At 41.8% G+C, this 16,488-nt stretch overlaps 1 protein-coding gene across 1 annotated transcript in view; it reads left to right on the top strand.

Moving 5' to 3' along the window:
• Positions 1-14,553, top strand: part of LOC107293928 (lymphocyte antigen 6E-like) — a 34,370-nt gene extending 19,817 nt beyond the window's left edge. Inside the window, exons 3-4 of the mRNA XM_015823116.1 lie at positions 12,619-12,744; positions 14,348-14,553. Of these exons, the coding sequence (XP_015678602.1) occupies positions 12,619-12,744; positions 14,348-14,553 (332 nt within the window). The remainder of the gene's footprint in view (positions 1-12,618; positions 12,745-14,347) is intronic.
• The last annotated feature ends 1,935 nt before the right edge of the window (positions 14,554-16,488 follow it).

A 16,488-nucleotide genomic window follows, 5' to 3' on the forward strand; every position in this document is an offset into this window, starting at 1 on the left:
TTCTCAGCGAAAAGGTGGCGGAACTCAAACCTGGCCACGCCCCCATCAAACCCTAGGACCGCCCCTTTAGAGAAAAGATGCAAGTAAAATTTGGGAGGGGCTATTTCCGGTTTGGGAGGGGCTATTTCCGGTGCGGCCGGCCCGGAAAAAGGTGCCGGAACGCCGTTCCGCCGCGTTCCGGCTGAAAAAAAGCCCTGCTTTGCGGCATGATCTTGATTCTATGCCTCTGTTTATGCAACCCAGGATTGTGTTACCTTTTTTGGCTGCTGCTGCACACGGCTGGCTCATAGTCAAGTGTTTGTCCACTAGGACTCCAAGGTCCCTCTCACAGTTACTCTTTTTAAGCCAGGTCTCGCCCAATCTGTATTTGTGCCTTTGGTTTTTCCTGCCTAAATGTAAAACTTTGCTTTTCTCCACGCTGAAACTCATTTTGTTGGATATCACCATCAGTCAATTGCAACAGGCAGCTTGACTTGGAACAGGTTCCCCATTTTTTTCCCCATGTATCCCCAATTAGCTAGAAGCACGGGCTCCTTCTCCAGCTCTCCAGCCCACCAATTCTTTATCAGTTCTGGGCTCAATAACCTTGATTCTCACGCTATGTTTAGTGTTGTTATGTCTAGCTGGACTCTCATTCACAGCTCCCCCCCTCCCAGCATCATCTAACTCTACAAGCGAAAGGGAAAAAGATGGCTACATGTCCATCTGTTGTCAATGCAGAACATCCCATTATAGCAGCGTTGACATCAGGACTGTGGGTCCTGATGTCCTATGTTTTTCCTCTTTAAAAGATAGATCAAGTTCACCCATCTTAAAGCCGGCAACACTGGTCTATAGAAATGTTTGTGGAGATGATCAGTTATCCAGACCCTGGTTGTCTCAAATCTCCATCGCCCCCAGCATCCCGCCAGAACCGATGAAGCTTCTTGGAGGAGAAGCGAAATGTCTTCCTCAAAGAAAAAACGGTCTAGTTGCCTTTTGAGGAAAAAAAAAGAAAAAGAAAAGCATCTTTGAGATATAGAAAGTTTTTTTAGGCAATTCCTGAGGCTCCGTCACGGCTTCCCTGAAAGGCAGAGTTTTTTTTAAAAACAACAACAACAACAACAACAACACCCAGTCAGCTAATTTTTATCATTAGAGCTCTGCCTCTCAGTGGGGGGTTCCAGGTAATTTCTCATTTGTTTTTTTAAATGTAGTCAGTTCTTCCCCACTTGACTTTTCTTTCTTTCTTTCTTTCTTTCTTTCTTTCTTTCTTTCTTTCTTTCTTTCTTTCTTTCTTTCTTTCTTTCTCTCTCTCTCTCTCTCTCTCTCTCTCTCTCTCTCTCTCTCTCTCTCTTTTCTCTTTCTATGATACTATTTATTTAATTTATTTATATATGTATTATTTATTTATATATTTATATATTTATATATTTATAAAGATTTCTTTCTCCCATATTTGGGTCGACAGGGTGCATAAAAAAAAAAGCACTCAAGGTATATTTATATATTTATATTTATATTTATATTATTTATATTCATTCATTCATTCATTCATTCATTCATTCAATGATGTGCTGCCCATTCCAGAATACTTTATGTATGTATATAAGTATTTATTTATGTAGGCATTTATTTATTTATGTAGGCATTTATGTGTATGTATGTATGTATGTATGTAAGTATGTATGTATGTATGTATGTATGTATGTATATATATATGTATGTATGTATATATATCTGTATTTCAATGGGATGCTGCCCATTCCAGAATGGATCGCAGCTCGCTCTCTCTCTCTCTCTCTCTCTCTCTCTCTCTCTCTCTCTCTCTCTCTCTCTCTCTCTCTCTCTCTCTCTCTCTCTCTCTCTCTCTTTCAACGGACAATACAACATTCATTCATTCATTCATTCATTCAATTTCTATAGCAGCCCATCCCCATCTATGATTCTGGGTGGCTTACAATTTAAAAAAGTAGATAAACTACATTTAAAACAATAAAATATTGTTTTAAATGTTTTATTTTTAAATGCTTTTTTATTTTATTTTATTTTTAAATAGTTTAAATATTTTGTTTTATTTATTTAATTATTTTATTTTATTTTAAAGCAGTAATAAAAACGAACGAAATAAAGAATTTATCCAAAATAAAATATGCATAGCAGCCGAGATACTTGGCCGGGGAAGCAAAAAAGCCAGGGAACTGGGGCCCTTAGCATCTAGGTCAGCCATGGTGCCATCGAAGCTTCTGCTGTTATTTTTGCGTTTTGTGCATAAACAAACAGGAGATGCTTTTTGTGGTCACCATCTTGAGTTGTTTTGGATCACGCCCTACGTAGGCCTTTGTCATCGGATCTGCTTTGTGCACTGCATCCTTTGTATTCACAATCCACCCACTCAGTCCATCTATTTGTGTCATTGTTTGTAGTCCAGAAAGTCTCCTGCTTGAATTAATGTAGGTGTAGATGTTGAATCGCATGTAGGTGTCTCAGCTATGTAAGGAGGGTGGAACTAAAGTGTAATTGTATATAGGACCTGCAATTAGCACCTGATAATAAAACTAGGTAAAAAGATAGATACAATAATCTGGTGTCACAGTGAAGGCGTCTGATTAGAAACCAGGAGAATAGGAGTTCTAGTGCCACCTTGGACACAAAGCCAGCTGGGTGACCTCGGGCCAGTCGCTTCCTCTCAGCCCTAAGAAGGAGGCAATGGCAAACCACTTTGGAAAAACCTCGCCAAGAAAACTGCAGGGACTCGTCCAGACAGTTTCTGAGAATGGAACAGGATTAAGCGGAAGGAAAAAATAATGTACACGTAGGGTGAAAAAAAGGTGATAAGGAGAGAATAAGGCTAAATTAGAAAAATTTCAAGTTAGTTCGATCAATCCATCATGAGGAGCTCCAACAAACAGGAAGACAGAATACCTATATCTATATCTATATCTATATCTATATCTATATCTATATCTATATCTATATCTATATCTATATCTATATCTATATCTATATCTATATCTATATCTATATCTATATCCATCCATCTATCTATTCTGTATCATCTATCTATCTATTCTGTATCATCTATCTATCTATCTATCTATCTATCTATCTATCTATCTATCTATCTATCTATCTATCTCTATCTCTATCTCTATCTCTATCTCTATCTCTATCTCTATCTCTATCTCTATCTCTATCTCTATCTCTATATCTATATCTATATCTATATCTTGACGAGAGATAAAAAACGTGAACACCAGGAAAAGTTTAAAAAACTATAAAAGTTTTAATAAGTTAAAATCCTAGCTTTCGCTGGCCACTGCCAGCATCATCAGGGATCCATCTAGGTCAATGGGAGCGCTTATTTATACATGACCAAGCTGTTTCAGTGCTCAACCCATGGATGCCGTCATGGATGCCGTCTATCTCTATCTCTATCTCTATCTCTATCTATCTATCTATCTATCTATCTATCTATCTATCTATCTATCTATCTATCAAGAGAGAATGAGCAGAAATAGAACTAAGTTAAAGAGAATTGGGTAAAGTTATCTTCATTTTATGAAATGTCTCTGTCAACGCTGCTAACATCGGATGTTTTGCTTTGACAAAATGCAACCATTTTCTTCTTATGTTTTACTTTTAGAGTTAGAGCTAGAGTTAGATGATGCTGGGGAGGGGAGGAATGTGCATGAGAGTTTAGCTAGACATAACAATACTGGACCTAGTGTGAGAATCAAGGTTATTGAAATAAGACATGATAAGAATTGGCGGGCTGGAGAACTGGAGGGAGAGCCTGCATTTCAAACTAATTGGAGAATGTGATTTATGACTGTTAATTGGAGAAAGGAATTGTGCTTTGTGATACTATGTGCTCAGGGGAGGGGAATTCAATTTTTGGCTTCGACCATGTACGTGCTGATGCTATGCTTCTCAAATAAAGATTCTTTAAGGTAAACTATGCCTCGAAGTTCTTTGAAGAGTTTCATCTGTCAGAACCATGACAGTCTCATCTCATAAAACATTTTATCTTCATGTTGCCTCTTATTCTTGGGTTGTAAAAGAGAACTTTCCTCAGGATTCCTCATCCGTTGTAAGTCTATTCAGAGTGAAGGCAACACTTCTTTCTTTTAGTTTAGTGATGTCACCACAATCTCCTTCAAAGTTAGGATGCTATAGTCCTCCAGTTGCAACAGTTCATTTGTTCAAAATTACAAGGGCACTGAAAAAGTGACTTCTGACTGTTTTTCAGGCTTATGACCGTTGCAGCATCCCGATGGTCACGTGATCAAAATTCGGACGCTTGGCAACTGACTTGTACTTATAACAGTTGCAGGGTCCCAGGGTCATGTAATCCCCTTTTGCAAACTTCTGACAAGCAAAGTTAATGGGGAAGCCGGATTCACTTAACATTTGTGTTACTAATTTAACAGCTGCAGGGATCCACTTAACCACTGTGGCAAGGAAGGTTGCAAAATGGGGCAAAATTCCCTTAACAACCGTCTTGTTTAGCAACATAAATTTTGGGCTGGTTGTGGTCGTAAGTCAAAGATTGCCTATAATTCTTCTGCTTTAAGCATGGCGATCAGTAAGACTTACAGCCTTGAAGAGAAATGCAAGTTTATTCTTGAGTGAGCTTGATAGGATCAACTGGGACATGCTTGACAATAAATATATTTCAGTTAAATGTAATTTAAATATTGTAAGTTAGAACAGTGTGAAGTGGCTTCACTTGATCACGATGTAAAAAAGTCATTGAGACTCTAGAAAGAGTGCAGAGAAGAGCAACAAAGATGATCAGGGGACTGGAGGCTAACACATACAAGGACCGGTTGCTGGAATTGGGTATGTCTAGTTTAACGAAGAGAAGGACCAGGGGGGACATGATAGCCGTGTTCCAATATCTCAGGGGCTGCCCGGAAGAAGAGGGAGTCAAGCTATCGTCCAAAGCACCTGAAGGCAGGACAAGAAGCAACGGATGGAAATTAACCAAAGAGAGAAGCAACCTAGAACTAAGGAGAAACTTCCTGACAGTTAGAACAATTAACCAGTGTAATAGCCTGCCTCAAGAAGTTGTGAATGCTCCAACACTGGAAGTTTTTAAGAAGAGACTGGATAGCTATTTGTCTGAAATGGTATAGGGTTTCCTGCCTGAGCAGGGGGTTGGACTAGATGACCTCCAAGCTCTATTCTGATTGATTGATATTTATGTTCTGAAAGAAAAGAGCCTCTTCCAACCAGCCTCTTCTGTGTGTGAAGCTGAATTGCATTGTTGAAGGAAAAATCTTCATCAGGGTTCAGTCCAAGCCGGGAATAAACAACATGGCGACTGCTTTAGAAAGAAGGTTGCATTTTATTGAAGAGGAGAGCCAGACAGGAAGATGGCTCTGGAAGAAAAAAGAGAGACCACATGTACTAGGGAGTGGGTTTTATACCCTCTTGGGCTTTTGTTTGGAGTTGTTTCCTGTTCCTGTTTGAGGCTTTGTATTTCCTGTGTCATGTACTTTGACCTGAGTCTGAGTGTGCCTCTTTGGCATCTGTGGGTTAATCCTATTATGTCCTGTCCTAGAGTTTGGGTGGGGTATGTAGATTTTAGGTGTCTTTGCCTTCCTAAGCTTCTAGCTGGAGGCCTCCAACCTTCCTGAATGGATTATCACATCTGCATTTCTACAGAGCTGGTTTCTGCTTGTGGGAGGAGACTTGGGGCTATTAAGAAAAACTGGGCATGCTTTTCTGCCTCTTTAAGATCCTTTGAGGAAATATGATATTCTGCCCTTTTAATATTTCCTTCTCTGGGGGGGCTGATTTCCCACAGCATATTGCATATTAAAGACATGACAAACAATACTATGGAATAATGCTTACGATGCGAGCAAGGGATCAGCTCCTTGTAACCAACTGTGTTATGGTCACAGGTGCCATCTGCTACTTTTCAAGAAGAGACACCCACAAGGACTTCAACTCCTAGAATTCCCCCCCCCAGCCACCCAAGGAGTTTGGTTGGAAGAGTTCACCATAAAAGGAAACCAGGTTGTCAAAGAAGACGGTGGCTGGAGAACATCAAAGCTGACTCCAGCCAGAGTGCAGACCAACTCAAAGAAATAGTCAGATTTGTACATTGGGAAAACAAAACAACCACTTCATAAATGCGTGGCACAACATAGGAGAACAAACCCATCAGGACAAGAGTCAGCAGTCCATCTGCATTTGAAAGACAGCAAAGTCCACATTTTGGATAGAAAGGACCGCTGGTTTGAAAGAAGGGTCAAGGAGGCCATTTATATCAACCGAGGGGGAGGGATCCAACATCATCTATCTCCAGTCTACAACACAGTCCTGTCAGTAGTTCCCTTCCCCACCATCCAGTCAGAGCTGAAGAAGCTTCTTGGATGGGAAGTGAAACGTCTTCAAAGAAAAACAAGAAAGTCCAGTTGCCTCCTGAAAAAGCAGATTTGGGACAACCAGAACCTGGATGACCGAGAATCTCCACAGACATTTAGCCATGCACTTTGAGATGAACCCTCTTCAAATGATGTGGGAGTCTGAACAGATTTCCAGAAAACATTGCAGACTACAGGAACCATTTGCGCTTCAGTTTGAGATGCAGACAACACAGACTCATCCCCAACAGCCTGCGCCCATCTTCAACAGGGAAGAGACCCAGGGCGGAAAACATCATGCAGCCAAGAAGGCTCCACACCCATTTACACCACTCAGGTGACCCTGAGGACACAGATAAACCTCTAAGTGGCCTCAATGACTCTCTAAAAGGATGCAAATGACCGGTTGTCTGCAAGGAGTATAAATCCTTCCATTCCCCACCACCCAGTCAAAGCTGAAGAAGCTTCTTGGAGGAGAAGCAAAACATCTTCAAAGAAAAACAAGAAAGCCCAGTTGCCTCGTGAAAAAGCACCTTTGGGTCAAAGAAGTAGTGCAAGATTGGAAGATGTGGAGAGACCTGGCCCTTAGACTTCCCAAGACTAGGTTGCAAATGAATGGATAACTTCATGATGATGATCATCAAGAATCAAATCGGGCTAAATAAGAACCACCCTAGAAAAGAGATAAAAATATAAAATGTGGTGAGAAGTTAGATTATCTGGTAGGGTTGCTCTCAATCATGAAGCTGTATCTGTGTTTTTGCATGTTGTACAAGCTGGCTGGGGAATTCTGGGAGTTGAAGTCCACCCATCTTAAAGTTGCCAAAATTGAGGTCTTGATATCCAAGCAATCGTTCTCTTCCTTGGATGCTTGTCCAAGTAGCAGGGCTGAAATGAAAATTTATTATGAAGGTCTCCATTCAGCTGAGTCCTCCAGGTTTAGGGAAGAGCTTCTCCATAGGGGTCTTTAAACACCCAGCCTTTCCCCTTGCAAGCAAGTTTAGTCATAAATATGAAGGATCCAATAGTATAACTTTTTTTTCCCTTCTGTTCTCTCACTTCCGATTCTCGGAGGCAATGTTCTTGATGACATTTTTCAGAAGTGGCTTGCCATTGCTTCTCTCCTAGGGCAGAGAGCAAGTGACTGGCTGGCCTGCAAGGTCACCCAGCCTAAGACAGGACAATATATATATATAGGTCTTGGCGTATTCGGATCTTTTCCCATGTAAGATTGAGAGTATCTTGGCGATGTTTCGACGAGGTCCCACTCGTCATCTTCAGGGTGGGGTCTTCGGCTTCGTGCTTGTGTGAGCAAAGTGTGATCGGAGCTGCTGTCTCTCTATAAATATTGGTGGGGTTGTGTGGAATGCTGGCTTAGTTGCTGTAGGTGGGTGGGTTGGCTGTGTTGGAGTTATTGTTTGCTGATTGTTCGGCTATTTCGTAACATCCTGAGTAGTTCAGGTGCTGGCTGTGTGCCCATTAGTCTTTTGTGTTATAACGACCTGGTAATGGGTTGTGTGATTACATCCTGAGATCTAGTATACTGATATCCTGAGTTTTGTGTTGCAACATCCTGGGTGGTTGCCTGTGTTGTAACATCCTGAGCTTTAGCGTTGTAACCTCCTGAGTTCTGTGATGTGGACATATATATATATTGTCTGATTCTTGGAAACTGGCTGGACAAGTTTGAGATGTCGTGTTAATGATCTAATTTATTGCCTCGGGAAAAATCGTAAGTTTGACTTGAATGCCTGCAAATCTTTCTCGTTGTGTCTTTCACACTTCCCAACTCTGGTGCTTGATGAAAACGATGTGATGCAAACAGGTCAGTTGCCAGGGCCTGCTACCTTTGAATGAAACCACCCCACGGAATTCTTCTTCCTTTGATTTATTTCTGGGTCATTCCTCTTCCATAAGGTGTGTGGCCACCCCACCCAGCTATTTGGGCCTTAATGAGTCCTTTCAACCTAGGCAGGGCAGGTAAACAAACAAGTGGATCTTACATGTCAAAATCTCCATTAGAATTTCAACAGGTTCTGCAGATCTAAGGATAAATGGACAACTGGCAGTTAGATGTAGACTTCATGATTGCAACAAGAATAACTTGGATGGCTGTTGATACTCTGTGGCTGAATGTACCGTAGCAGAAGATCAACTTGGAAATGTTCAGTCTAATGAAAAGAAGGATGAGGGGTGACATGGTAACAGTCTTCCAATATTTGAGGGGCTGCCTCAAAGAAGAGGGGGTCAATTTATTCTCCGAAGCACCAAAAGGCAGGACAAGAAGCAATGGATGGAAACTCATCAAGGAGAGAAGCAACCTAGAACTACGGAGAAATTTCACGAAAGTGAGAACAATTGATTAGTGGAATGGCTTCCCTACAGAAGTTGCAGGTGCTCCATCACTGGGGGCTTTTAAGAAGAGACTGGACAACCATTTATCTGGAATGGTCTAGGGTCTCCTGCTTAAGCAGAGGGTTGGGCTAGAAGACCTCCAAGGTCCCTTCCAACTGTATGATTCTATGTTGTATAAGTCCTTGAAAGGTTTGTAGAACAGATACAGCTTCTCAGATGAGTTAACTCCCCATTAGGGATGATATGGTAGCAATTGTCCAAATATTTGAGGGGCTGCCCCAAAGAAGAGGGCTATTCTCCAAAGCGCCTGAAGGCAGGACAAGAAGCAACGGATGGAAACTAATCAAGGAGAGAAGCTACCTAGAACTAACCAGAAATTTCCCGACAGTGAGAGCAATCAATCAGTGCATGCACATGTACATCACCCCCAACGTGTGCTAGTGCCATGGACATGGGGTGCGAAAACAGGATGCTGTGCCGCACGGTGCAAAAACGGGCCACTGCCACACCTTGGGGCACAAAAACGGGATGCTGCTGCACCTTGGGGCACAAAAACAGGACGCCGTGTTGCCGCGCTGCACAAAAATGGGCCAACGCCACACTTCAGGGTGCGAAAATGGGATGCTGCTGCACCTTGGTGTGCGAAAATGGGCCGAGCCCGTGCCTCGGGGACTATTAACAGGGTACTGTACACAAGAACAAGGCAGTGCTAACGAGTATTACGCAAGTGCTAACCCCGTCCTGTTTGCGACACTCTCATGCTTGTGGCTGCGTGGGCGCATGTGTGCATAAAATGCTTCCCCCTCACTTTCCTTCCGGTCCACCAACCAAGACAGGTTTGTGACCTTTGAACTAAGGGATCAGTTGTAAGTCCAAGGCTCTTTGTGTGCTACCAATAAAACTGAGCATCATAATATCTGTATTAAATTACTAGGGTTCTCACACATCTAGGCTTCCAATATTTGGATCACCACTAGATGGCATCAGAGATTCAGGGGAAAAAAATCTGTTCTGCTGCTGCCACCTGGTGGTCAACTGGATTATAGCCGAAGCCGTATTGAAAATGGGATTTGCTTACTGCTTTTAAAAAATACCCTTTAATTGAGCTTGGAAGCTTGCATGGAGATGAGTATCCTGGCATGAGAAAGGGACATTGTGCAATTTGGTCCTCTGCATGTCTACATAAAAGCAAGTTTAGGTAGTCCTTGACTTACAACAGTTCATTTAGTAACCGTTCAAAGTTACAACGGGACTGAAAAAAGTGACTTATGACCATTTTTCACACTTTGCAGCATCCCCGTGGTCGCGGGATCAAAATTCGGATGCTTGGCAACCGGTTCATATTTATGACAGTTGCAATGTCCCCTTTTGCGACCGTTTGACCACAAAGTCAATGGGGAAGCCAGATTCACTTAACAACCAGGTTACTAACTTAACAATTGCAGCGATATACTTAATAATTGTGACAAAAAAAGTTATAAAATGGGGCAAAACTTACTTGACAACTGTCTCACTTAACAACAGAAAGTTTGGGCTCAATCGTGGTCATAAATTGAGGACTACCAATGAATAGTATTTACATGAACATAATATATGGGACTATCGGTGTTCCCTGCTTAGCAACCACAGCTGGGACCAGCAGCTCAGTTGTTAAGCAAAGCAGTCACTAAGTGAACCCACATCGGTGCTTATGATCTAACTTCTTTTCTTTGCTTCACAGACCTGCACATGTCGTAAACTGGTTGTAAAGCTACTCTTTCATTAGAGTTGTAACTGCAAACAGTTGCTAAATGAGGCAGGTGCTAAATGAAGGTTACCTGTACATTTACTATCAACCAGTGATGGGATTCAGCCAGTTTGCACCAGTCTGGCAGAACCGGTAGCTAAATTTTGCAGAGTTCGGAGAAACGACTGAATGCACACCACTTCCGGAAGTCCGTTCTACACCTCGGAGGCCTGGAGGAGGCCTCCCTGGCCTAGAACGGCCAGCCAAAAGTGCATGGATACTACTTCCGGAAGTCCTTCTAGGCTTGGGAAGCTTGGAGGAGGCCTTCCAGGCCTAGAACGAGGCCTTCCAGGCCTAGAACAGCCGACCGAAAGTGCATGGATGCCACTTCCGGAAGTCCATTCTAGGCCTGGGAGGCCCAGGTCTGCATCCATGCAGAGAACCGGTTGTTCAGTTATTTGAATCCCACCACTGCTATCAAACTCCTAAGAGATGGTTTTTATAAAAAGTTTGCATTACAGTGTTCTGAATTTGGGATCCACCCAAAATGCTTTTCGAGGTGTCCTTATTCCATCTAATAATTTAATAATTACTCTTCCTTGTAATTATAGCAAAGTGTGAAAGAAAAGACTGCTGATATATTTTGGTTCAATCTGCACAGGGTCTCCTTGACTTACAACGGTTTATTTAGCAACCGTTTGAGTTTGCAACGGCACTGAAAAAAGGGACTTATGACCGTTTTTCACACTTATGACCATTGCAGCATCCACACAGTCACGTGATCAAAATTCAGCTGCTTGTCAACTGACTCATATTTATGACAGTTGCCATGCCCCGGGGTCACCTGATCCCCTTTTGCAAAGCACAACGAGTGGGGAAGCAAGATTTACTTAACAACCAAGTGGCTAACTTAACAACAAGGATTCACTTAACAATTGTGGCAAGAAAGGTCATAAAATGGGGCAAAACTCACTTAAAAACTGTCTCACTTAACAACAGGAAGTTTGGGCTCGATTGTGGTCATAAGGCCAGGACTGCCTCTACTGCAGGGGTCCCCAATCCACAGTCCATGGAGCAGTACTGGACCACGGCATGCCAGCAACCGGTCTGCACAAACAAGCAAAGCCTCACTTGCAGGATGCAGGCAGCACACAAAACCACACACCCTCCGAAATATTTTGGGCACAATATTGATTTGGATATTTGGCAAAGTTTATGGGAAAAAAAATCTAAAAATTACTGTAGCAACCTCCTATAAGGAAAACCTCTATAAGATGTTTTATAGGTGGCACCTCCCTCCCACAAGACTAGCTCGAATGAACAAGGGGGAAAACTCGATATGCTGGAAGTGTGGAGAGACCGTTGGGAATTACTACCCCATGTGGTGGCAATGCCCAAAGGCACAAAAATTTTGGAACTTATTAAAGAAATGGCTGGAAGAAATTTTGCTAATAGATATAGAGGCCACACCAGAATTTTTTTTTAATTGGGAATTATAGAAAGAAAATATAACAAAGATACAAATTATTTACTACTGCATATAGTAACAGCGGCACGAATAGCCTTCGCTCAAAAATGGAAAGAGAAAGATACTTCAACCGAAGAGGAAATATTATTGAAAATTTTCAATTGCGCTGAAATGGATAGACTTACATGGGAACTCAAGGACAAAAGTAAAACCAAGTACTATAAAATCTGGGAACAGTTTTATGATTGGATAGACAATAAGAGGGTAGCCAAGATAAACGTATAGTGCTAGAATAAAATATAGATTATAGACAAATGTATATTTAAAAGATAAATAGATATATAGAAATAAGGGAAAAAGTGTTAATAGTATATTATAAATAGTGAGCAAAGCTCAAAAACTATATGTCTATATGAGTACTAATACTATTGTAAAATGTTGGAAGATGTATGGAACCAGTGATGTCATATCTATGTCCAATGTGTTTTTAAAATTGGTTTTTAAAAAAACCACACACCCTCCGGTCCGCGGAAAAACCTCTCTCCATGGAACCCTGGTACCCAAAAAATCAGAGACCTCTGCTCTACTGGATTTAAAATGGTCAGCCATCCCTAGGTTGCACTACAAGGTCCAGGAATTCTGGATTCTTAGCACAGAAAGTTTAGCCTGGCTACTCCTGTATAAAATGTGTTTTTCTATCTTTTATTCAGTGCATTCCCTCGCCTGCTATTACTGTGAAAATGAGCCTTCCAACTGGAACTGCATGTCCATGAAGAAGTGCGCAGAAACAGACAAATACTGCACTACCATTAAAAGGGTTAACCGTGGCAGACATGGTACGTATCACGGAAGCAGAAACAATTACGGTACCGGCCACTTTGGTTTAGGGAGATGATCTAATGTCCAAACTATTTTAACAACAACAACAACAACAACAATAAATAATAGTAGTAATAATAATAAACCTGGAAGGGACCTTGCAGGTCATCTAGTCCAACCCCCTGCTCAGACAGGAAAACTTATACCATTTCAGACAAATGGCTGTCCAGTCTCTTCTTCAGCATTTCCAGTGTTGGAGCATTCACAGCTTCTGGACTCAAGTCGTTCCACTGATTAATTGTTCTAACTATCAGGTAATTTCTCCTTAGTTCTAGTTTGCTTCTCTCTTTGATGAGTTTCCATTTGTTGCTTCTTGTCCTGCCTTCAGGGGCTTTGGAGAAGAGGTTGACCCCCCCTCTTCTTTGTGGCAGCCCCTCAAATATTAGAAGACTGCTATCATGTCACCCCTCATCCTTCTCTTCATTAAACTAGACATACCCAATTCCTGTAACTGTTCCTTATATGTTTTAGCCTCCAGCCTCCTTAAAAATATTGAACATTGCTATTAAATCCTGGCAACGGGGTGCCATGATGTTGATATTCATGTTTGGGTCCAGACCTGAATTATACAAGGAACAGAAGAAAGCTTCCTTTGACCTTACTTAAGTTCCAGGTTACTGGTTCTCCAGAGGTTTGAGAGGAAGGGGTAGTTGACAAGAGGATGCTGGTTTCAGATAGACTTGATCCTCAATGTCTGAGACCAGAGAGGTTCAACCATTGTTAAGAAAGTTGGAGGAAGAATGGATGTACCAGGGAAATGAGGAATGTTTAATGTTCTTCCCGTATGGTGTGTAGTGGGACTGCATCCAGTTTTGGTCTCCATGCTATAAAAAAGATGTTGAAAGAGTGTAGAAAGAGTGTAGAGAAGAGCAACAAAGATGATCAGGGGACTGGAGGCTAAAACATATAAAGAATGGTTGCTGGAATTGGGTATGTCTAGTTTAACGAAGAGAAGAGGGGGGACATGATAGCAGTGTTCCAATATCTCAGGGGCTGCCACAAAAAAGAGGGAGTCAAGCTATTCTCCAAAGCGTCTGAAGGCAGGACAAGAAGCAGCGGATGGAAACTCAGCAAGGAGAGAAGCAACCTAGAACTAAGGAGAAATTTCCTGACAGAACAATTAACCAGTGGAACAGATTGCCCTCAGAAGTTATGGGAGCTTCATCACTGGAAGCTTTCAAGAAGAGACTGGACTGCCATCTGTCAGAAATGGTGTAGAGTCTCCTGCTTGGGCGGGGGGTTGGACTAGATGACCTACAAATCCCTTCCAACTCTGTTATTCTATAAGGGACACTTGGAAAGTAGAGGAAATAACTGCCAAAGGACCCGGGAGCCCTGTTTCTCAACTTCAGCAACTTGAAACTGGGTGGACTTCAACCCCTGCTAGCTGGGGAATTCTGGGAGTTGAAGTCCACCCACTTTCAAGTGGCTGAGTTAGAAGGTCCAGCCAGAAAGGAAAACTGAGCCTAGATAGGGCTGAAATCCCCCACCCCCCATTTTTGGTGGCTTCTAATTTCTTGTATTTTACATAATTATTTGATTTTATTTTGCCACATAAAGGTGAGCCTGATGACTACCGGATCAGCAAGCAATGCACTCCATCTTGTGATGAAAATTTCATGGACATGGGATCATCATCCGTTGCTACCAAGTGCTGCCAGTTTTCCTTCTGTAACTTCAGTGGAGCTGCCAGCGTGAAACTGAGCAACATGGTGCTGGTTTTGGGAATCCTGGGCAGTTTCTTCTACATCTTCCAGTCTAGATAAGGGATTGCTCATAATTCTTACAAGAAAGAGAGACTAGCAAATTTCATCCAGACTCCTGAAGCTACTCAGAGGGTCTCCTTCTGAGACTAGGATCAACACGCCAAATAGATTCTTGGTTCTCTTATGGGAAAATTGATCTCTGTTGCGTATTACAGAACACGAAGCTTCCCTTTGTACATAGAACTCTGGAAGACCTTTATATTAAGTAGTATTTTTATTTAGTATCCACTTGTATCTAAGTCTAGCACAAACCTATTTTGCCTCACCGTAATAATTCTTGATAGTGAGAGCATTTATTAAAGATTGTCAAGGCCTCAGGCAGCTGGCTGACGTAGCATCCTTCTTCTCTTGACACACAATAACATTATTTTGCAAAACTGGCTTAATTAAAAATAACTTTCTACTTTGGTGCACGCAAAGGGCACCATTAACCACATTTTCTTCTTGGGTAATGTCCCCCCCCCCACCTTTCTGGGATGATTTAATGATGGTTCTAGCCACCTGGTGTGGAAAGGGCACAACTACAAGAGTTTAGGGAAGAGCTAACTCCAGAAGATGGTAGAGGCCAGGAAGGCCTGGAGGAACATTGTCCATGGGGTTGTGATGGGTCGGACACAACTTCGGAACTAACAACAACAACAACTCTAGGTGAATTTGATGAAGATAAACCCTGGTTAGGAGCAACAGGGTTGCAAGCTTGGATGTGAGAGGATGTGATTGTGGCTACTTAGAAGATCACTGTGTGGTGTGATCTTGTGGAAAGCCTTAATCAAAATATATTTTATGTCTTATACCAGGGGTCTTTAAACTTGGCCCTTTTATGACTTGTGGACTTCAACTCCCATAATTCCTCAGCCAGTGTGCCTGGCTGAGGAATTCTGGGAGTTGAAGTCCACAAGTCATAAAAGGGCCAAGTTTGAAGACCCCTGCCCTTATACTGACTCCATCTCCCCTTAAATATTAATCGAATCTATAATGGACTGAGAATCAGCCTCTCCGCTAGATAATTGGCAGTCAAGCTGAAACTAGTTAATCAATTAAAAATAGCAAATGGGTGAAAATCTTTTACTCAAGCTTCCTTAAACCCAGACCTAATCCACACATCAAAGAAGAAGGTCTGTAAACAGAAATAGTTTAAAATTAAACTATTGGTTTGGTTTAATTTGAATTAAAACTGTCTCCCAGTGAAACTACATGTTCACCAGAATAAAAATCATAGATGACATGTACCTACACATCCCCATGTCCTCAAGGATCACCCTGGAACCATCATGCACGGACATCCATACTCCTCAAGACTTACACCAAGGACCAGTTCCCCTATAAACCAGCTGTTTGTACCTCGTTTTCTCTGTAGTTATCCCAAAGAGCAAACCTCCTTGTTCTTGGGAATAAATAAATATCCTTTCCTCACAGCTGTCTGGATTTCATCTTAATTTCTTCTTGTGCAACCCCAGTTTGGCTCGGAACCCCAAATTATTCTTCTGACAATCTCCTTTTTCAGCTTCCATGATTCTGAAGATGGTTTTGAAGTTTGAAACTTCATCTTCCTGATTCAGTCCTGTGATCTAGTCTGCATATTAATAAAGTTTTATGTCGACGTTCATTAACATCCCAGTTTGTAAACTCATTGTTATGGTTCCGGCTAATGAAACACTTCAAAGAACTTCCAGGCATTGATTTTCCTAAAAGTAATTTATTGTTACAAAATGTCGGCACAGGCATAACGAAGTTGATGCTAAGATCTAAAATTCTCTTCCTCTGAGCAATTAATTTACCAGCATGTTCCCTCCCTAAATTTGCTGTCATATATCATGTTCTCCTATCAGGTGGAAGGGCAGAGGTTCTCTTCCGGTCTCTTCCACCCGCAGTCCTATCTTTCTCCTCCCCCCCACCATCATCTGAATTAACTCTAAAAATACCAGACAGTTCTGC

Source organism: Protobothrops mucrosquamatus, unplaced genomic scaffold (genome assembly GCF_001527695.2).
Source record: "Protobothrops mucrosquamatus isolate PMUCROS unplaced genomic scaffold, P.Mucros_1.0 scaffold1777, whole genome shotgun sequence".
Taxonomy (NCBI): Eukaryota; Metazoa; Chordata; class Lepidosauria; order Squamata; family Viperidae; genus Protobothrops; species Protobothrops mucrosquamatus.